Source organism: Xyrauchen texanus, chromosome 12 (assembly GCF_025860055.1).
Source record: "Xyrauchen texanus isolate HMW12.3.18 chromosome 12, RBS_HiC_50CHRs, whole genome shotgun sequence".
Taxonomy (NCBI): domain Eukaryota; kingdom Metazoa; phylum Chordata; class Actinopteri; order Cypriniformes; family Catostomidae; genus Xyrauchen; species Xyrauchen texanus.
The window spans coordinates 12,634,886-12,659,343 of NC_068287.1; the positions used below are offsets into that span (position 1 = coordinate 12,634,886).

At 39.6% G+C, this 24,458-nt stretch overlaps 1 protein-coding gene across 2 annotated transcripts in view; it reads right to left on the reverse strand.

Moving 5' to 3' along the window:
• LOC127652401 (serine/threonine-protein kinase LMTK1-like) overlaps window positions 1-24,458 on the reverse strand; it is a 74,731-nt gene that overhangs the window by 34,546 nt on the left and 15,727 nt on the right. For both annotated transcript variants that reach the window (XM_052138520.1, XM_052138519.1), the window contains exon 2: window positions 11,032-11,165. In XM_052138520.1, the coding sequence (XP_051994480.1) occupies window positions 11,032-11,165 (134 nt within the window). The remainder of the gene's footprint in view (window positions 1-11,031; window positions 11,166-24,458) is intronic.

Below are 24,458 nucleotides of genomic sequence, written 5' to 3' on the forward strand. Positions count from 1 at the left end.
CAAACATAATGATGGTCATTATGGCAAAAAAGTAACATTTTTCAGAGGACATTTCTCCAAAAGTAAGATCTTTGTCCCCATGTGCACTTGCAAACTGTAGTCTGGATATGTTTATGGTGGTTTTGGAGCAGCGGCTTCTTCTTTGCTGAGCAGCCTTTCAGGTTATGTCGATATAGGACTCGTTTTACAGTGGATTTCTTTTGATTTTCCCATGATGTCACGCAAAGAGGAACTGAGTTTGAAGGTACATCCACAGGTTCACTTCCAATTCAGTACATCTCCTATCATAGGTGAATTGGCTAAATGTCTAAAGGCTTGACATAATTTTCTGGAATTTTATAAGCTGCTTAAAGGCACAGTTAACTTAATGAATGTACATTTCTGACCCACTGGAACTGTGAAATACTCAATTAAAAGTGAAACAATCTGTCTGTAAACAATTGTCGGAAAAATTACTTGTGTCATGCACAAAATAGATGTCCTAAACGACTTGCCAAAACTATAGTATACTAATATTAAATCTGTGGAGTGGTTAAACAAATTTATTTTAATTACTTCAACTAGGGCTGGACATAATTCAATATCAATATGTATCTCAATTGAATTTTTTTCAATAACGGTGATATGATTTTTAAACACATTTCCGATATATTGCTATATTACAGCATTTGTCACTGACTAATGTTCAGGGTGCAGCCGTCACTTCATTGTATTCAAGACGAGCAGAAATAGTAGAACACAACTGGCTATGTGCATGCCATGGCCATTTTTGAAAGGGACACAAATAACAGAGCCAAAATTTTACTTTTAAAGGATATGTTTGCACAGAAGACTTATTTCACTACGCAGTCATATTATAATGATAAAATTATCCTGCGTCCTCCATAATATTTTAGGTTTCGTCAGGACAGAGGGGTCTCTTACTTAGATATTCAACTGAAGCCATCCCACTGATCTGCCACGTTACATCATTGTGGCAGGGCGGAGGGCAGGGCCGGGTCATGATCATACACACCCGGTCCCTTATCAGGCTCATCAAGCCTCCGAGAGGGATAAAGGCCGACAGTGGAGGATTGTGCGGGAGAGAGAGATTGTTTACGGACATGTCCGCCATGTGTGTTTGTGTCTGTTTAACTTTTATATTAAAACTATTATTTATATTGAAAAGCCGGTTCTCGCTTCCTCCTTTCCATTGACTGCTTTACACTGGTGCCGAAATCCAGAAAGGAGGAGGTGAGAACCGGCTTTTCAATATAAATAATAGTTTTAATAGGTCATTGAACAGGTGGAGGACGTAGGGAAGCTTGTAGTTACTGATGATGATCCAGCATAAGGCCTCTGAGATGGAGTCAAAAATCTTGGGGCTACTTCTACATCCAAAGGTGAGGCGCACTGTGAAATAATAAGCTCCTTTCCAGAATATTTCGAAGTAATGCCAGAAATCTGGGCAAATGGGCCTGACTTTGAAAGCTTTGGTGATGTCTGCTTTAGAGAGCCATGCTCTGTGGCCTGCCTTGCGGATGAGAGTGATGGCGTGGTCGATGGTTGCGTATTGCATAGAGAAGTCGGGGGCTGCAATAATGCTATTGATGCTAGGAACGTTAGTGCCACAGGAGAAGAGAGGTCGGTGATTAATCTCTTTTTTCCTGAGTATTTCCTTGTGGCAATGCCAATGGGGCTAATGCGGAATGGAGAAAACGGAGGCTCTTTGAATGGGCCTATCATGAAACCTTGCTGGACTTCTTTGGCTATTAGTGTGTCAACGGTGTCTAGCTCAGAGAGGGCAGAATGGAGGTTATGGGAGACAATGGATTTGAAGAGAAAAGAGTCAGGATTTACATGATGAATTGATGAAGCTGGGCGAGGAGGCGGTGCTGCTGTAGCCAGGGTGTATGGGCTAATGTTTATTTGGAAAGAAAGAAGAAATAGGATGAGGTTGAAAAAATCCATTGAGAGGTACAATTCCTGGGTTTACTGCAAAGGAAACTTGATTTGGGTTGGTTGATAGAGAGGAACTAGGAATGACAGGAGCCGTGCTGCTATTAACAGCTGAAGGAATGGTAAAGGAATGGATGGTGGGATGATAGGATGTAAGTGCGTGAGGATTTGGAGCTGTTTGTGAACATAGGGATGAAAAGAAGGATGTAATGATCTGGGATAGATCTGAGGTTGAAGGAGCAGGTAATTCTAGGTGGCACAGATGCTGCTGGCTGAGGCCGTTGTGGAGGATGCGTGCTGACGTTATGAATGACGGTGGGAGGATCGCGTGAGAATGCCGGATGTGTTGAGAGCTCAGAGTTTATAGTTGCAGACGTATTGTTGGATGCTATGTAAAGTTGAAATAATCTTGATTTATTGTCAGAGCGGTTGAAGTGGATGCCTTTATCCTTAAGAGCTCGCTGAAGGCGAGCCACGGTCCAAGCCTTGATGCTGTTCTTTGGAGACCTTCCACTACCCGCTCTGGTACTCCCAAACGGAGGCTCCCCTCGGGACAGACGTGCAGGCACACAGCATTTTAAATTCTTAAAATCTTTGTTTGTGTTCAGCAGAAGAAAGTCATACACATCTAGGATGGAGTAAATGATGAGAGAATTTTTATTTATGGGTTAACTATGCCTTTAGGTAGAGGTCGACCGATATTGGTTTTTTTCAGGCCGATGCCGATCTTTTGAAATCCGGGTCAGCCGATGGCCGATTAATGCTGCCGATTTATTTTGGCCGATATTTGGCTGATATGTGCTTGTTTTTAACCTCTTATTTGAACCTTTTATTTGAAAGATAAAATGTAACACAAATGCTTCCCCTTTAAGACAGAGTTCAGATCTAATAGACTCTTGATGCAGCATATTTTCTCCCAACTATTTCCATAACTACGTCCATTTTAGACATAAACTGTGTTTAAGTGAATCTCCAAGCCGGTCGTTTTGACATATTTTTGTGTATAGTTGATCGTTTAGACGCATGAAACCCAAAGTAGTCTATACTTTGCTTGTCTCATTGCGGTGTGTTTCGGCGCGCGCGCCGCTTGGGAATGGTATCTCTTGCGCTCTTTTTATTATTAAACGCGTCCCGCAATTTAGCAACAGTAGCATTTTACAACAATCACCGATCGTGTTGATTCTGAAGTTAAGTTTGAGTTTTAGGGAGAAATATCAGTGCACCGCTGTGAAGGGAAGGAAGTTGTGCTAGACAGAATGCGGCTTATGTATAAATATTATTTTTATAATCTTTGGAAGGCGAAATCTAAAATAAAATCAGACTAATATCACAGATCTAAACCAGGCTACGTTTGAATGTTTAGTTCTGTCACTCATTAAGCTGGGCTCGTGTTGGGCTTGTTTTGTGCTCGCTGTGGCACCGCGTGAGCGAGATCTCTCTCTCTCTCTGACTGCGAATAGCTAAATTGCATCACAGACAAATGGTTTCATATTATTATTATACATAGAAATGGCTGGCGAGATAAAATAACTTTCTCTTTATAGCCATAATAAATGTATTTTCTTAATTTCTCCAGTACCGACAGCAGAACCGATAACGTCCGAGCTTACCAAAGCCAGTCCTTCACTAGCATATACTGCGTTGGTATATTTTTATTACTTATTTATCTGCATTGAGTGACAACCCTCTCAAATATAAGACACACAAACAGAACAAATAAAAGTCTTAGATTCACTGTCTGTAATTGCAAAATTCTTGCTAACTTATTGTGACATGATAGCAACCCTTCTGCTGTGATAATGCAACTTCAACTACGCTATCAATATTCAAAGTAGCCGAACGTCATGTCAACTATCGCGTTTGTCACGTTTTTTTCTTGAAGTTGGCAGTAACATATCAAAAGTTTTTAATTAAATCTAACGAAGTTATACAAATTTAATCCTTACTGTTTTCTCCAAGGAACTTAGCTCCTTCCTTGAGGTCTGCTCACTCTGCTGGAAAATGACTCTAGGGGCAGCATGCGTCGAACACGTGTTCCACAACAACACTAGGCTGCCCACAGATGCGCCTGCCTAATAATCGGCTTGATATGCGTGGATATTGGCTGATGCCGATTATGTAAAAAATGCAAAAAATCGGCCGATTAATCGGTCGACCTCTACCTTTAGGCCACTTAAAAATGTCTGAAATTTCACTGCAGTAACAACTAAATTTTAAACCAAGTGGCATCTGCAAACACTTGGTAGCACTTTTCTCAGTGCTCAAAACTAATTTAACGTTTTGGAGCCATTTTTGCAATTTCTTTTAATCTTTTCAGTTGAACTTTGAAGTTAATTCTCCTCAGGTTCACATAGACCTAGCAGAATACCGGTGACCAGAAAGTGAGCATTAGAACTACTGTTTTATCATTTTAAACCTAACTTCTTATTGTGAAATGTTTTTCTTTAAAAGAGGGCTTGAGCTTTCTGAAAAATAAATGCCACTCGATTTTATATTTTGTTATACTGTATGATGCAAAGTCATTAATACGTGTTTAAGTGTGGCTTAAAGGAATACTTCACCCAAAAATGAAGATTTGCTGATAAATTACAGGCCATCAAAGATGTATCTGAATTTATTTCTTCATCAAAACAGAATTTAAGATTTCTATGATTTCATTTCAGGCCTCCTCCTTTAAACAATGCAAGTGTACTAAATGTTTTGATGATCCAAAATGCATATTTAGGGTGCATCAAAATAATCCACACTACTCCAGTCGACAAATAAAGTTCCTCTGAACCCAAACGATTTATTATTTTTAGAAACAAAACAATGCTTTTATATTTTTTAACTACAAATGTTCGCTTCCGTCCATCCTGTGATGCGCGCTCATGCGAGGGAAGACGTAATGTCACGTGGAGGAGGAGGCAGGAAGAGCGTCATTATATGCAAGAGAAACTTGCACAGACCAAGCGCCGTTCACAAACCAAAACAGTCCAAAACAATATAAAATAAAAAAATATTTCCAAATAAAAATAAAAAAACATTACTGCAGTAAATAACCATCATTTATTTTGGAGTAATGCCATTGCATTATCTACTTGTGCTTTTTTCTTTAGCAGAAATATATAGGCTATATGACTGTCAGGAATTCACGCCACACAAGTTGTCATTAATAAAACCAAGTGAGAGAGCGTATATTGAGATTCACAGGATTTGCACAGTGAGATCAATGGTACAGGTGATATCACACAGAAGACAAGCTTCACAAACTGAAGCAAAGTGAATTGATTTCAGGTGAATTACAATTCGGGTTATGAGGAGCAGACTGCTGAGGGAGGTGCCGAGCCCGAGGGAGGCGTGACAAAACAACGTTTTAACACATACCCGAGTTCGCTGGAAAAACAGCACGGGTACAGCCAAAGCATTCCCGCCGTGCATTTTCTTTGGGGTTTCTGATGGTTGAAGCATCCAGGATACACACACCAAATGACCATTTTGAATAATACACTTATACAAATACAATTCTACAACAAAGACAATTAAACTTTTGTACAGTGCCCCTTCTCTTGTAAACAATGACACGCTTCCTGCCTCCTCCTCCACATGATGCGTGACATTACCAACAAGCTTACGTCATCCCTCTAATGAGCGTGCGACATTTGTTGTTAAATATTATATGCGTATTGTTTTGTTTCTAAAAAATAATCAATTGTTTGGGTTCAGAAGAACTTTATTTGTCGACTGGAGTCATGTGGATTATTCTAATGCTCCTTAAATATGCATTTTGGACCGTCAAAAAATTGAGTACATTTACTTTGTTTAAAGGAGGAGACCTGAAATGAAATCTTAAATTCTGCTTAGATGAAGAAATCTTGGATGGCCTGAGGGTGAGTACATTATCAGCAAACTTTCATTTTTGGGTGAACTATTCCATTAAGCATCTAAATACTTTATAAAGGCCACTGTATATTTTCAAAAGTTACTCCGACACAAAGGTTGGGTATGAAGTTGCATAAATATCCACTTGTAAAATGTAATCTCATTTTCCAATTTAAAACAAATCTATGCTTCTGTTAATGGGGAGTTTAACAATAAGAACGGCTTGGCCCTGAGACAAATAAATGCAATATCACTTAGTACCACCTGAGGGTGCAGAGTAATTTATTTTCCTAATTCCCATTGTGCTTTAAGTATTTCAAATCTGATATTTATGCATTATGGATGCATTACTGAAGTGCTTACAGGACATATTTGGAAGAGAGGAGAGAGTAATATCTTTTTATTCACCAGGGCCTATCAAAACTTTGTTGTTAGGCATCACTGAAAGTCAAATTAGATTATTACTCTACTGAAAAAAAATGCTTTTCTGGTCTAGCAGATCTCCTAATCTTAGACAAGATTGGGATTAAATGTCAGACTGCAGTAAGTGTCCAAAATAAATCTAAAATCAGGACACAGACAAGTCTGACTTTGCTGGGAGACCAGTTTAGGCAGGATTAAGATGTTTTTTTCCTAAGGCAGGCTAAGTCAGCTGTTGTTCCTCTTGTTCTTTCTGCAAGGTTAGGAGAAGAAAATAAGATGCTCCTATCTATTCTATACTTTGAGCTCATAGATTTCCTGTCCATCTTGTTTGCTCTCTGTCATTGTGTCTTTAAGAGACATGGCATCAATCACAAACCTGTTCGCACAAACTAGACAGATTTTTGAACTGATGCTCTCAATGTGGGACATCACTAATCCATCTAGCCACCTCCATTCAACAGAAAACACAAAAAGAGAATTATTGATTATATTCATGCAACTCATAGTTATCACGCCTGTCCAGCTCGCCATATGATTCACCAAAATGTAAGTTGCCATTAAATCTGTTGCCAGATCTTAAATCTCACTCTCTATTCAGCATACGTCAACTGGTGCATCACATTCAGTTATGGCACGCATGAGAACTAATGATGTTTTGACGTCGGTCCAAAGATCTCAACGTAAATGAAATTTGGCATTGATTTAACCGCTTACACCCTGAAGGCATTTATAAGGATTTAATTTTTAAATGGCATACCCAAAAGTAAGAGCTTTTAACTAAAAAAAAATGTTTTAAATAGCAAAGAGGGTCAAAGACATGGTATACATTTTTTTTTAAACTTTCAATATTTGAAGAAAATATATTGTGATCATGCTCAGAGACTTTCATGATATAACACTGCTGAAAATCATGTAAATTTTTTAATGAAGTTATAAACCAAAATGAGACGATGATTCTGTTTTCTCTGTTTATCATACATGTGCATTTCACAAGCTAATACTCACTGTGGTTTGGTCTCTGAGTGAAACAAAGAACATTTGCTTGTTATATTCAACTAATCAAGACCTCACTATGGCTGTGTGATCTTTTTACTGGTTTTAAATATGATTGGAGTTATCGCAAATTTGTGAATTATGAAAATGGAACAGTTCAGTCTCATTGACAATTGGTCAGATCAGCTATATTCATTGTAAAGATGAGAGACTATGTTTTAAAACTACACCTATTTTGTGCAGATCAAGCAAGTGGTTGTTGAGCAATACCATAATATATATATATATAGTGATCATCACCTGAGAGAAATGGTGATTATACATAAACTTACAGTATGAAACTCATCCAGTGCCAAGAAATGAAGATAAAAATGGTTTTAAATTATACAAAATGAAGTATTGTACCCAATATACACTCACTGAACACTTTTTTAGAAACACTTTGGTCCTATTAAGTGCCTGATGTAGTCTTTTACTGTTGTTGCCCATCCGCCTCAAGGTTCGATGTGTTGTGCACTCTGAGATGCTATTCTGCTCACTACAATTGTATAGAAAGGTTATCTGAGTTACCGTAGCCTGTCTGTTAGTTTGAACCAGTCTGGCCATTCTCTGTTGACCGCTCTCATCAACAAGGCGTTTAAGTCCACATAACTGCCACTCCCTGGATGTTTTTTGTTTTTGGCACAATTCTGAGTAAATTCTAAAGACTGTACATGAAAATCCCAGGAGATCAGCAGTTACAGAAATACTCAAACCGGCCCGTCTGGCACCAACAACATGGTAGAAATCACTGAGATCACATTTTTTCCCCATTCTGATGGTTGATGTGAACATTAACTGAAGCTCCAGACTGTATATGCATGGATATGCATTGCACTGCTGCCACATGATTGGCTGATGAATGAATGGCTTATTTGCATGAATAATTAGGTGTAACTAATAAAGTACTCAGTGAGTATATTAGTGTCATTCTTCTTGCTGCTAAGTGGGTAGTTAATGAATTACATGTCCTGTATTGAAATCAGCAAGTAAAGTCTCACAGTGCATGGAGCTTTAATCGAACGGCATGTGGAATTGCTGCCTTTGTAGAGCATTCCACATCTCTCCATAATGAGGTGCTATTTCAGTTAGGATGCTGCCATAAAAGGTGGCTATGTAGGCAGTGAGACAGCACACTACTGTAGGTTTGGAACAGACTCTACCCATATATCTTTTCTTCACAAGACTCAAAAGCCTGTGTTTTCTCCAGGTCAGTCTGCAGTGGTCAGCTTTGTTTTTTGTCGAACGCTCATACAAACATGGACAGACTTTCCATGGGATGGCATCCCTGTGATATCTACAGAATACCAAATGCCATTGTAATTATCTGTGCCACGGTGACACCTTGGACTAGAACCACTTTCACAGTCTGCCACAAACAGCCCAGTGTGAGACAGACATAGACAAACCATCTACCCACTTAAAAATACTCACTTGGAGCAGACAATCCTATTAAAAGCAGATAGTAAAAAGGCTTTGCTTTATAGGGGGTATATTAAGTGACTGTGTGCTGCAGTGTTTTTTTGTTGTGTCACACTTCTGCTGCAGTGAATGTGGAGGCACACTGCACCACACAGTCTGCTTATTCTGACACATTAATCCTCAACTGTGTGTGGAAAAACAAAATCTGATAATAACTGTTCCTTATGTTCCCATCTGTTCATATTTTCTGTCGAACATCAAATGTTCACTAAAATTTTTGTTCTTGCTGTGCAAAATGGAAAGACCACCCAAGCAGAAAATCCCCATGTCCCAGAATGTGCAATGTTTACTGTGCCATTCTTCATAAAGAAATTCAATGAAAATGAAAAGCCATCTAATGCAGAACAGTCTGTTTCTTTATTAGGCTAATTATCAGATTTGGTAGACCCACTTGTTGAGAGTGTTTCATTATATACAGTAACCAAAAACATGTATTTAGCACAGTCAAACATCTCTGTTACCAATTTAAAGCTAAGTATTTAATTTCTGTGTCACCAAATGGAACTGTAAGAAAAATCACTGTTTTAAAACAGATTACAGAATACTCCTTCTGTCTTCCATTGGTCGAAAAACAAATATTCCCGCCCCAAACTCATGCCAAAAGTCAATGTTGCCTTTCAAAGCAATTCAGTCCATTTGGCGGCCATCTTGGAAATGCTCCCGACAGCTATTTTCTATGTAAACAAGCATCATACAAGTGCTGCTCCTCTGTACTTGAATGGGGGAAAGATCAAAATCTTCAAAACAGTTGGTCAAGATTACGATAAAAAATATATATTTAAAATTAGCAGTAAAATTTAACAACAATGGAGTCATAAATTGCTTCTTTAGCTTAGATCCTGCTAAATAATTACATTTTTCAGGCTGGTCCAGCCAAAAAAAGTCTCGAGTTGACTGACAGGCAATGTCTGTCTTTCTACCTACCTACCTACCAACCTACCTACCTACCTATCTATCATGTATGTCTGTCTATTTGACTTTCTACCACTTAATTCATTAGTTTATTTGTCTGGCTTACTAATTTAAGATTTCTAAATGAATAAAAGCTAACAAAACTCTCGAAGGAGCATTTGCTACCATTTGTCTTATGCTGTGGGTACAGTTTTAATACAGTGTTACACCAACCGCATGTTTGCCTAATATTCTAAGTGACCTTATATCCTAGCATGTCCCAAAATATGGATTTATATCAGGAATAATTATTTATTTACAATGAAAGAGGAGTAAGAAAATGAAAAATTACCCCCAAAACTGATGTTCTTTAATAATTGTTCATCAATGTGTCTTCAAATTTCCCAAACAGAGACAGGATGCTAATAGGATGATACAATATTTTCAACTGTCCCAGCTGATTATGCCATTACTGTAAAAAAGCCATTTCTAGATTAGTTCCCCTAAAATTGCTCTATATAATGCTCTGTTTGTTTGAGCAACCTGACCAGTAACAATGGTACAAATAATGGTGTGAATTTGGGGTGGCACTATATGTTTGTTGTCCAATGGAATATGGCAGAAGTGTTTAGGAAACCTATTTCTTTCTCTTTTTTGTATTTTCTCCCCTTTTCTCCCCAATTTAGAATGCCAAATTCCCAATGCGGTCTAAGTCCTCATGGCAGCATAGTGACACCTCAATTTGGGTGGCGCAAGAAGGATTTAAGTTGCCTCTGAGACCTTAAATCTTGTTGAGCGCATTACCATGGAGACCTAGCACATGTGGAGGCTTGACGCAATTCTATGCGGCATCCACGCACAACTCACCACGCACCCCACCGAAAGCGAGAACAACATTATAGTGACCACGAGGAGGTTAACCCAACTTGACTCTACCCACGCTAGCAACCGGGCCAATTATATTCTTAAGAAGCCTGACTGGAGTCACTCAGCACGCCCTGGATTTGAACTTGTGACTCCTGGTGTAGTAGTCAGCATCTTTACTTGCTGAGCTACCCAGGCCCCCTGGGAAACCTATTCCAAATGACCATTATTTTTGCAATTCCATTCCATGCTAGTTGCACTGAAATGACAGACTGAGCTATGAGAGAATATTTTTTTTCCTCTGGGTACATTCATACATGACTATAAGGACAAATCAAACTTAACTGGCTGATTGACATGATCATTCTAAGTAATTAAAACAGGTGACATCAAACAAAGCTGATAACAGTTTGTGGTAAAAATGTGTGATGAGCCTACAAAAAATTAGGGTGAGGTGCAGAAGATATTCTTTCCTCATCTTCCTCTAATTTGGAGGGCTGTTTTGATGGATGAAATGACTAATGAGGAATGAGCGCTCACCTTGAAGCTGATGTCCCCCTTCTTGCAGCACAGGCAGGCCAGCATGAGGAAGACGAATGTAAAAAGACCAGAGAAGGAGACAGCCACTACTGCCAGAGAGGACGGCCATGACAGTTCACTCAGTGGGGAGCCACCTGCAGTGCATAGACAGAGAATCAGTATCAAATACCGACTGTTACTGTCCTACAAACCTCAGACATCACCGCATAAGGGTGGTGTAAAATATAAGGATATTTTACATCTAAGTGGTAAAAGGAAAAAATTGTGCATTGCGAGCATTATACATCATTGGAAAAAGGGGAGAAGCTGAGAAATGCAAAAATGATGGGACAAAGAGGAAACTACCAATAGTGATCAATAAAAACTTTGTTCATTCTCATTTTAACAATATATTTACAGTTTTTTTGTTTGTTGTTTTTTTGTCATCCAAAATGCCCTGTGACTGTGATAGGGCGGAGGGTGGGGCCGGGTTGTGATTATACACACCAAACCCCTTATCAGGCTAATTAAGCCTCTGAGAGGGATAAAGACTGACTGCAGAAGGTGGTGCGACGATAGAGATTGTTTACGGTCAGCTGACTGTCATGTGTGTGTTTATGTCTTTTGTTGACGTTTTTCATTAAACTAATATTTATATTGTCAAGCTGGTTCTCGCCTCCTCCTTGCCCTTCTAAATCCCTTTACACTGGTGCCGAAGACCCGGGAAGGATGAGGGATACGGCGTAGTAGAGTTCTCGCCACTACCATCCCCCCAATGGAGCAACTGCGGCCGTCTGCCGTGGGACGGAGGAGCCTGGCCGCCTGGAAGTGGAGGAATGGCCGTCGACTGTGAGGGGAGAAGGGGCTCCTAACTGACCGCCTGGAGCGGTCAGGACCGCTGCCAGGGGTGGAGGAGTCCCGTACCAGCCGCTGAAACGCGCCAGGGTCTGAGACCACCAACCACGAGCGGGTAGGGGCTCGCTGCTGACCGCCTGGAGTGGGAGGACAGCTGCCAGGGTCGGGGAGACCCCTTCTGTTCCCCGAGAATGCGGCGAGGCGTTCCGTCCGCCAGGGGCTGGAGGACTGCCTCAATCTGCCCGAGGAGGCACGGCTGTCGTCCATTAGAGGGTGGAGGAGTGGCTGAGTACTAAGCTACGGTGCATCGGAGAACTGGCGAGTAAGTGTTTTTTTTCATCTCTCTCTCCTCTCTCTCTCTCTCTCATTGCTGCCTCGCGTTGGCCTTTTACCTGTCTTTTAAATTTTAAAGTGTTTACCTCTTTTTAAAAAAAAAATGGTGGGGGGGGGGGGGGTACTACATTGTTACAGGAAGTACCCTTCCTATTTTAGTTATTTCTGTTTCCCTCCCCTTGTCCCCACCCTCATCCAGGTAGATGGGGAAGACCTGCCGGCAGATGGGGCGGAAGGTACACCCCTCCCCAGGGAAAGAGGTGGGGGGGGGGGGTGTACGTCATGCCGGGGGCTCCCCAGCCTGAGAGAACGAGGGAGGAATGTGACAGGTCGGAGGGTGGGGCTGGGTCATGATTATACACACCTGGTCCCTTATCAGGCTAATTAAGCCTCTGAGAGGGATAAAGGCCGACTGCAGAAGTTGGTGCGACGAGAGAAAGATCGTTCTGCTGACTGTCATGTGTGTTTGTGTCTTTTGTTTAAGTTTTTCATTAAACTATTATTTATATTGTCAAGCCGGTTCTGCCTCCTCCTAGTCCATCTAAATCCCTTTACAGTCACTTTTAGTGCAGAGTGACTTATATACTAATTATACATAATTCAATACACTGAACACCAAAACACATGCTTGTTGTTGAAAACGTCAGTAAAAGAGAAGGTAGTTTTAATACAAAGTATTTTATGTATTTTATGCAGCCAGTTTAAATTTTCTGTCCACAAAAAAATTATTGTGCAAACAAACAGGGTTTCCCAGTACTCTGTAACGCTGTCACACACAACCAAAGTCTTTCGAGCAAGTCAGTCCACTGGTGGCCATTTTTGGAATGGTCCTGGTAAGCTATTTCTAGCAAAGTACAGTACAAAAAGTACAGCTCCTATCTACAGCCGTGGCCAAATATATTGGCAGTAACATAACTTTTTTGTTTCGCAAAGTTTTCTGCTTCAGTTGTTGTGGTGTTGATTCACATTGTCACGGTTCATAAATCCTGTCTCTTCCTCGTCTCGTGCGCTGTTGTTTACATATGTGTGTGTGTGTGTGTGTGTGTGGATGTGTGTGGGCGTGACTGCTCGTTACGTGTTCAGCGATCAGCTGTAATCACTTCCCTTCACCAGCTGCTACCCATTTCATTACCCTTTATCGTCTGGACCGATCACAAGAACTTGGAATACATTCGCACAGCTAAAAGACTAAACTCCAGGCAGGCTCGGTGGGCTCTTTTTTTCGGTCATTTTGATTTTACTCTCTCGTATTGCCCGGGTTCCAAGAACATCAAACCCGATTCTTTATCGCGTATTTTTGATCGCTCCGAACGCCCGTCCACTCCCGAGTGCATTTTACCAGAGACTCTATTCATCTCTTCACTCACATGGGAGATCGAATCGAAGGTCAAGACGGCCTTAGAAGGGGTAACGCCCCCAGCTCGGTGCCCACCGAATCGTTTGTTTGTGCCGGAGGGGTTACGGTCCAGCGTTATTCAGTGGGGACATTGTTCCAATGTGGCTTGTCATCCGGGAGTTAGTTTTTAGTCAAGCAACGATTCTGGTGGCCTCAGATGGCTCGCGACGTTCACAGTTTTGTCTTGGCGTGCTCAGTTTGTGCCACTGGTAAGACTTCCAATCGACCCCCAGACTGGTTACTTCAACCGCTGCCGGTGCCTTCGAGACCATGGTCCCATATCGCTCTAGATTTTATTACCGCCCTCCCACCCTCCCAGGGGTACACAGTAGTTTTAACCGTGGTGGACCGATTCTCGAAGGCGGCTCATTTCATTCCCTTGCCCAAATTACCCTCAGCCAAGGAGACAGCGGTGATCGTCATTGACCACGTCTTTCGATTACATGGCCTCCCGACAGACGTGGTTTCTGACAGAGGACCCCAATTTGTGTCCAAATTTTGGCGAGAGTTTTGTAAACTACTGGGAGCGACTGTCAGTTTGTCCTCAGGGTTTCATCCCCAGAGCAATGGTCAATCTGAGCGAGCCAACCAGGACTTGGAGAGAACGTTACGATGTTTGGTATCCAAGAATCCTTCCTCGTGGAGTCAACATCTCTCTATGGTGGAGTACGCCCACAACACGTTGCCAGGGTCATCCACGGGCCTATCTCCGTTTGAGTGTAGTGTAGGTTACCAGCCACCAATTTTTCCTAGTCTGGAATCCAAGGTCGCTGTCCCCTCCGCTCACGCCTTCATCCAGAGGTGTCACCGCACTTGGACTAAGGCCCGTGAGACTCTACTCCAAGTGGGGTCGCGCACCAAGGCCAAAGCCGATCGCCACCGGTCTAGGCCTCCCATATACGTCACTGGTAAAAAAGTGTGGCTTTCTTCTAAGAACATTCCTCTCCGCTCCGTATCTAATAAACTTGCACCCAAATTCATCGGCCCATTCACTGTCACCAAGATTGTTAGTCCGGTGGCAGTCCGCCTCAACCTTCCTCCGGCGTACAGGAGAATTCACCCCGTCTTTCATGTATCCAAAATAAAACCCGTTTTTTATTCCCGCATTAATCCGCCGGTTCCGACTCGTAGATGGGGAACCTACTTATTCGGTCAATCGCATTCTGGACTCAAGATGGAGGGGACGCGGATTTCAGTACCTGGTGGACTGGGAAGGTTACGGTCCGGAGGAGAGAAGTTGGGTACCGGCCAGGGACATTCTGGATCACTCCGTTATCGATGATTACAATCGGCAGGTAAGGGAGCCTGGGGAGGGGGGGGGGGTTACTGTCACGGTTCATAAATCCTGTCTCTTCCTCGTCTCGTGCTCTGTTGTTTACATGTGTGTGTGTGTGTGTGTGTGGATGTGTGTGGGCGTGACTGCTCGTTACGTGTTCAGCGATCAGCTGTAATCACTTCCCTTCACCAGCTGCTACCCATTTCATTACCCTTAAATACTCACCACTTTCTCATCTCTTTGTTTTGTGATGTCCGGTTGTGTTGATCCCTCTAAGCTCCAGTCCTGTGCCTTCGTTGTTCCTGTTTGTGTTCGTGTGGATGTTATGTGGATTCGTCGTGTTTGTTCAGCACTCCTCACCACGCTTCTCACCGGATTCATCTGACCATTGGAGTTCCTGCGCCACTAAACCGTCACCTTGGACTTTCTTGTTTCAACTTTACAGTTAATAAACTGACTTTTACTTGCACTTGCTTCCGAGCTTCATTCGTTACACACATTGTTTCTAGATTATTGTGCAGAGTGATCAGATGCATTTTAAATAATTGCAAAAAGCTTAATTGGCCAAAAACCCAAATTTCACAGTTTTTTTGTCCTGGCACAAAATGACCAGCCAACATCATTTCACTAATCATATCAGCAGCACCTGGAAAAGTGTGAATGAGTACTAGTCAGGTGAAATCACTCGATCATTCTGATTGGATATTAAAAGCCGACTGATTGCTATAAAAGGAGGGACGAAGTGCTTCCAATCAATGTGTTCTTGCTAGCATTTGGTTACCTCTATAGAAAGATGTGCAGCCATCATCGCTTTGATTAAAATAGCCTCAAATGCGAAGAAAATGCTGCAAAGAATATTGCACCTGAAAAAACATTTACCAGATCATCAAGAACTTCAAGGAGAGAGGTTCAACTGCAGTGAAGAAGGCTTCAGGACATCCCAGAGTGTCCAGCAAGCGCCAGGACATCTCCTCCTGAGGAGTCAGCTACGGAATCGTGTCACCACCAGTGCAGATCTTGCTCAATATCGGTGTGAGTGTGAGCGCATCTGCATGCACAGTGAGGCGAATAATTTTGGACAATGGCCTGGTGTCAAGAAAGGCAGCAAAGAAGCCACTTCTCTCCAAAAACAAGTCAAGGACAGACTGAAATTCTGCAGGAAGTACAAGGATTGGACAGCAGAAGACTGGTGCAAAGATATTTCCCTTCTGACTGTTTGGGACATCTGGCTGCTTCATTCGACACAACGTCGAGTGAGTGACAGAAGGGGAACACAAAATGTATGTCACTGCCAATACTTTTGGCCACGGCTGTACTTAAATGGGGAAATCTCAAAAATGGTTGTTCAAGATTACAATCAAAAAACATATTTCAAATCAGCAGTAAAATCTGACAACACAAATCATACATTGTACTTCTTAGCCCCAGATTACGTTAAAAAATATAAATTTTCCCAAATTGTATAGCTAATTCACATATTAGACTTGATTGACAGGCGATTAGTGTATCTAAAAGGTGATTGGCTCTTTTACATGTAAGGCGGGACTTCCTTACTTCATCCATTGACCATTGGATGTTCCAATTTCTCCCATTCATTTTAATAGAAGTGACCCGTCTCTGTTAAATAGTCTCTCAATCAACTCCTCACATCCCCACAAAATGACATTTCACCAGTAAAAACTTTCAGTCATTGAACTGGAGTACATAGCACAAAATTGCAAATTTCAGAACCATCCTTGGTCAACAGCAGATGCTTCTGATTAAAACGAGCCAAAATACAATTTGATATGGTGCTTTCTTGTGGTAATCTTCATGGAAAGCCTTTACATGCTGAGTGTATTAAGGGAATTTGCAGACTCCTAAGTAATAAAGACTGTTCAGTTCAGAAAAGAGCACTCGTATCAAATTTAATGGGAAAAATTAGAACGGTCAATATGGTGGATGTAGAAACGGAAGTCCTGTTTATGTTAAAAGATTCAATTACCTTTTAGATACAGACATTGCGCATTAGATGGACCAGCCTGAAAAATAGAGCTTTCTAGCATGATCTGAGCTAAAGAAGCCTAATGTATAATATCATTGTAGTCAGATTTAACTGCTGATTTGACATATGTTCTTTGATCGTAACCTTGACCCACCATTATGGAGATTACAGTCTTTCCCCTTTCAAGTAGATAGGAGCTGAACTTTTATGCCACCTTTCTAGAAAATAGCTGCCTGGGAGTGTTCCCAAGATGGTTGCAGAGTGGACTGACTTGCCTTGAAAGGATCTTTGATGAAACCTCTGTTGGGCAGTCAGTGCGACTTTTATATGGGTGTGACTTATCTGTGCTTTTTTTTCTCTCAACAATGTGATTTTAAACAGGTGGGACTTTATTTCTGGAAAATATGGTCAGTGCAAACTTACCAATGAATAATGATTTCTGCATGAAAATGTTCACACAGGTTTTTATGCACAAGTGCACGCATATGCATGGTTAATGAATGTACAATAAAGTGTAGCTTCAACTGCAGGATATGTCAAATATGTGATATTTGACATCCGCTATTAGTAATCGACCATACTTTATTAACTCATGACTGCATATATTTATAAGAAACTTTAAGAAAACAAGCCCAAAGTAATTTACAATAAGAGGACATGTCAACACTGCACATCCTGATCAGCAAAACATAACACTTGGCCATATGTCCTGAAATGCAGGAAGTCTCTTTTCTTCTGATATGCTGACACATGTGGCTTTGAACACCATGTTCCACACATGGGTCATGAAGATTGTAAGGTCAATGCCTACATACAGTAGGCAGCTGCCTCCTAGGGAACAGAGCCAATGTCACCCAGGACTTTGGGCACTGGAGCATGTATACACAACAACACAAATGCAAAGACACAGTCAGTAACATGTTGAGTGTACAAAGGCATTTCTCCAACCCACTCCTGAATCTCCATGGTAACAGCCTGGCTGGTTGACCCATCACGTTGGAATGCACATTGCTTTTTTTTAAATCTCTCCTCAGCCCACGCCTTTCATAATGACATCACAGTTCTGCTGATGCTTTAACATCAGGTTTCCCCTTCATATTCAATCGCCTCACTGTCTGCTAAACACACAGTTTGTCTCACCTGCAGTGTACGAGTACACAGTTGATCAAAGCTGAGATGACTATAGCAGCAGGACAGAGAGATCCGGAATTAAAGGGGCAATAAAATATGATTGCTCTTTTAAAATAAAAGAGGTTATGTACTATGTTGACATCAATGGTGGCTGGTGCTTTTCAAGCATACACTGTAAAAAATGTCCATAATTTTAACAGTAAAAGACTGTAAAAATGCTACAGTCTTTTATTGTTAATTTTTTAATTTACAGTAAAAATGTACATTATGTTTAATAAGACAGTACATGTACTTTTTATGGTAAATTATTGTTATAATTACAGTTAAAAAGTAGCATAATAGCATTCTGAGATGCTATTTTTCTCACCACAATTGTACAGAGCTGTTATCTGAGTCAAGTCTACGGTAACTCAGATAACCGCTCTGTACAATTGTGGTGAGAAAAATAGCATTTCAGAATGCTATTCTGAGATGCGGGTTGGCGTTGTTTTGGCAGCACAAAGGGGACCTACACAATATAATAGGCAGGTGGTTTTAATGTTGTGGCTGATCAGTGTAAAGAGAGGCTGGGATTCCAGGCAAGACAAAAATACTAATGTTCAACAATAAGATGCTTGAGAATGCAAACAATAAAAATGCTCCCATGAAATGCCATAATCATCATAAACTGGGGGTGGTTTAACATGTGAAAACATATTTTGGTTATGATAATTCTAAGGTGGAACTGAAGCGAAAAATTCAAAAGATTTTTCAAAAGAAAACACACCAAAAGGTTTTAAACCAAAAAGTAAGCCTGACAACTGAATCCAACATGATAAAGCATCTCATGTGCATGCCTATTAAGGACTCTAAACAATCATTTTATATATATATATATATATATATATATATATATATATATATATATATATTATTGAGTAGTATCTACATTACATTTAAGCATTTTGGCAATTTTATCCTAAATGACTTACAGTGCATTCAAGGTATGCGTCATTTCAGTTTGGGTTCCCTGTAAATCAAACCCATGATCTTGCCATTGCTAGTACCATGCTCTACCAGTTGAGTTACAGGAACTCTATAAATCTTGAATTGATAACAATTAATGAGCCTAAAACGTGTGTGTTCATGTAAACTCTTTAAATGGCCACTGTATTTACAGGCTTATCCAATGTGTGCAAGTGTTGTGTGCATACCCACAAATGATGTCATTTAATTTGACATCAAATTAGAGAATAATCCAATTATTTCAAATCTCTTGTACATACCAATTTATTTATTTTTTTTTGCATTATCTGATTTGTTTTATAATTTTTGATAGTTATCAGTGTACTGGTGTTCTTGTAAATGCACTTATTGTGTTGTACACAAGCCACCGCTGCCCACATAGAAAACAGTTAAATAAACCAAATGTCTTGATGAAAATGTAAAAAAGGTATGAGGGTTACATTGAGGGATACGGTTAGAGTAGAGAAAGTATCTAAATAGTAGTTCAGTATAAAAACAATAGAAGTCAATGGAAAGTTGCCACCATGGTAGAAAAAACAAACATGTGTTGTGTACTGTATGTGTTATATGCAGGTAGATGGAGGCAAGAAGAGGACAGCAGTCGCTGGGGAGATGACATATCTGGCTCGCTGCATCATACAAAAGTGTGACTCAGAGTGTACTCACAGCTCTTGTAAGAATTCATAAGAGAAAAAAGTGAAGAAGAAAAAAAAAAAGGTAGGTGTGTGTGTGGGGGGGGTTGGGGTGAACAGATTACAATCTTTATGCAATGACACTAGAAAGTAGTTCTAAATTTAATTAAACCAGCATCATTTTTTTAACAAAGTAACACTTCTGGGAGATCTTAAGAGATTTGATCCTTCCATAAATGTTGTATTTGATGGCCATTGTCAAGAAGAAAGTCTATAATATCTGGAGAAAACTATTTGTTTGCATTCCTATTCATCTCATCTGATTTGTTTTCAACCATGTTGTGAATTCAATTTGAGTGAAAAATCGGAATATTGCAAAAACAATTTGCAAATAAATCCAAAACGCTTTGACAAACATGTTTGCTACCATTTAGCCTTATGTCTGGTGCCAAAAGCATGTCAGGTAGTTCTGGGAGGAAAAAATAGCCAGTCGTTTTGATGACAGGCTTTGGCATTTCAGAATAACCAGAGCAACGTTTAAGATGCTACCCAATGACAGCCTTTCTATCAACTCAAACCAGTCTGGCCATTCCCCGTTGACCTCTCTCATCAACTCTAGAGCCGTGGCCAAAAGTATTGGCAGTGACATAAATTTTGTGTTTTGCAAAGTTTGCTGCTTCAGTATTTGTAGATTATTTTTTCACATGTTTCTATGGTATACTGGAAAATAATGATAAGCATTTCATAAGTTTTAAAGGCTTTTATTGGCAAAAACATTCAATATGTAAAGAGTCAATATTTACAGTGTTGAACCTTGTTCTTCATAACCTCTGCAATTCGCTCTGGCGTCCTTGATATCAGCTTCTGGGCCAAATCCTGACTGATGGCGATCCATTCTTGCCTTATTAGTGCTATTAGTTGATCACAATTTGTGGGCTTCTGCTTGTCCACTTGCCTTTTGAGAATTGACCACAGGTTCTCTATGGGATTAATATTCAGGGAGTTGCCTGGCCACAGATCCAAAATTTCAATGTAATGATCTCCGAGCCACTTCATTATCACACTTGCCTTGTGACATGGTGCTCCATCATGCTGGAAAATGCACGAATCATCACCAAATTTCTCCTGGATCATTGGGAGAAGTTGCTCTTGCAGGACGTTTTGATACCATTCTTTATTCATGGCAGTGTTTTTGGGCAGAATTGTGAGAGAGCCCACTCCCTTGGAGGAAAAGCAACCCCAAATGGATGGTCTCAGGATGCACCAGTCTTCTGCTATCCAATCCTTGTACTTCCTACAGAATAATTTTTTCTTGGAGAGAAGTGGCTTCTTTGCTGCCCTTCTTGACACCAGGCCATTGTCCAAAAGTCTTCGCCTCACTGTGCGTGCAGATGGCGTAGTGGGCTACAGCACAGAACTGTTAATCATAAGGTCGCTGGTTCGATCCCCACAGCCACCACCATTGTGTCCTTGAGCAAGGCACTTAACTCCATGTTGCTCCGGGGGAATTGTCCCTGTAATAAGTGCACTGTAAGTTGCTTTGGATAAAAGCGTCTGCCAAATGCATAAATGTAAATGGTGGTGACACAATTCTGTAGCTGACTCCTCAGGAGGAGATGGTCCTGGCGCTTGCTGGACACTCTGGGACGTCCTGAAGCCTTCTTCACTGCAGTTGAACCTCTCTCCTTGAAGTTCTTGATGATCCGGTAAATGGTTCTTTCAGGTGCAATATTCTTTGCAGCAATTTCCTTGCATGTGAGGCTATTTTGATGCAAAGTGATGATGGCTGAACGTCTTTCTTTAGAGGTAACCACTGCTAACAAGAACACAATGATTGGAAGCACTTCTTCCCTCCTTTTATAGAAATCAGTCTGCTCTTATAATCCAATCAGACTGATAGAGTGATTTCACCTGACTAGTACTCGTTCACATTTTATCAGGTGCCGCTGATATGATTCGTGAAATTATGTTAGCTGGTCATTTTGTGCCAGGACCAATTTTTTTGTCAATTAAGCTTTTTTGCAATAATTTAAAATGCATCTGATCATTCAGCACAATAATCTGAAACAATGTGAATCAACACCACAACAACTGAAGCAGAACATTTGCGAAACACAAAATGTATGTCACTGCCAATACTTTTGGCCACGGCTTTAGATACTGTTGTGCTTGAAAACCCCAGGAGATCAGCAGTTACAGAAATACTCAAACCAGCCCGTCGGGCACTAACAATCATGCCATAGTCGAAATCACTGAGATCATATTTTGAGGCAAGTTGGAGATATTTCTTCTCCTCAAGGTTGCAGTGCCAGTTCAGCATTCTTCGAAATGGAAATGGGGCACTAGGAGGATGCAAGGGCAAGTAAGAAATAGAGTAAAAAAAGAAAATAGGCACTAAATCTTCAGCTGTCCTTAATACCCCAATGTCAGAGACAACCTCGCACGTCCCTACCTCTATAGTGAACTCACAGCATACATGAGAGTCTCACACCTAGACCCCTAGTGGAGAGGAATGTGGAGTGTGTGGATGCCACAGCTGCATTCTGTTGAAAGACAATGCAATAGATGATACTATTAAATGACTCTGACTGAAGAGAGACCCATGTGCAGCTCATCTTAACCTGTGCTGTCTGATTGTCCTCTATATGCAAACTACAAAGGAGACTCACAGTGGTGCAGTGTGGCTATTCATAAGATCTAATCTAAAATTCAAACAATATGGATTATATGCATATCAGAGCATAGTCATAGAACAGTGGACCAAAACAGTATTTGGGCACTTCAGTAACACAAAATTTGTGACTGTCACTGCATGTGCATCTATTTGCATACCCCATTTTCTCAGAACTAATTACAATTTTCTGAGCCATGTTTGCAATTACTTTTAACAAACTGGTGTCATGGTGATTCTCTGGATGTATAAATTTAGTTCCCCTCAAATTCATGGTGTCTAAACAGGGTGTAGTTCTTCACAATAACTTTGAAAATGTTTCTCAAAGTTTGACATCCAGAAAGTGTCCAAATACTTTGTCCTACACATCCATTGATTTATAATTTCAAACCTAACAAACTTATTTTTGTGAAATGTCTTGCTTTAAAAGAGTGCTTATGCTACTAAGGCTACAGGACCACCAACAGATCTTCAGATAAGGATTCCCCCACCTACAAAAACCCCAATTTAACCCCAGCATAAGGGCCCACACTCCTCTGGTTCTCCAAGGTTGTTCATCTTTCACTCAATAATTGTGCTGGTTCTTGACAGGGGAATCTACAATCAAGCACCATGTTTGTATAAGTAAGTGCCCATCTGTAGTAGCATAACAGAGAAAAAATTTGTGTGAGATGGAAAACAAAAAGAAAAAAAAAGAGGAAATTGGATTGATTTGGGTATCCATATGCTTGCAAGTTTAAAAAACACAGACTTATTTAAACATTTTGGATTTTAGCTTACAGAGTACAAGACATCAAATAAAAAAACAGGAAAAAAATGTAGACTGTGATAAATTTACACAATTTGTTTTTTCAGAACATGTAGGCTTTAAGAAGAGGTTATAGGGAGGTTAGCTGGTGATGCAGTGGTACAAATGAAACCGGGACAGAGAATTGAATGGTTAAAATGAATGTGTGCTGAGTAAAGAGTGTGTATGAGAAAGTTGATGGAGCAGTGCCATCTAGGTCAGGATAGCAGTGTTGTTGTAATGCCTTATTTTATATAATCATATAACTATTTTTTAATTATTACATTTAATATTTAAATTTCATTTTACCAACTCTTAAGAGGGTAATGTCATAACTTTTTTATAATTTTATTAAAAGGTCCACTTATAATTATTTTTAAATGTAATTATATAAATGTAGCTAATTATATAAATATTTATATTTAAAATGTTAATATAAATAATTATTAAAATTATTTATAAATTATCTATAAAGGCTTATTTATTTATTTATTTATTTTTACAAAATACGCATTACTTATTGTACTGCTTAATTTCATCAACATTATTTGTCTAACAGACCAAATTAATTTGATCATCTTTTAAAGGGGTCATGTCATATATTTGTATCACTTTACTATGATGTCCACTTATAATTATCTTAAATTAAATTATTTAAATGTAATGAATTTACTTATTTTTATATAATTATTGTTTAATTATCACATTAAAATGTTTAAAATATTAAATAATTTACTGTACATTATTTTGAAATTATCTATAAAGGCTTAATTTTTCTATTAACAAAATAAGTATTTCAAAGGTTGTACTTCATTTTATCACCATTGTCTCACAGACCAAATTCATTTAATCAACCATTAAATGGGTCAAGCCATACATTTTTTATAATTTTTATAACGAGTTCCAAAAATAATTATTTAAAATTTAATTATTTTTATGTAATAAATATTATTTTTTTATAAAACTAATCTTTTTTATTATAACAATCAAAAGTTTAATATTTAAAATATTTTACAATATATTATTTATAAAGGCTTATTTTTTAAAGACAACATATGTATAGCAAAATGTATTCATTTACCAACTCTTAAAAGTGGTCATGCATGGGGGTATATATTTGTAAAATAAAACGTCTTACAAAAACGGGTTCAATTTTGTCAGATTTAACAACAAAATCTGCTCAATTTGGCCAGATTTACGTCAATAAGCATTTCATCTTTATGTAACGTGTTTTATTTTACAAACGGCACCCGTAGTCATATCATACATTAGTATGATTTTTATAATGAAGTTAAAAATTATTATTTAAAATGTAATTCTTTTTAAAAAAAGTTTCTTTTTAAATTAATTTATGTAATTGATTTATAAAGGTTAATTT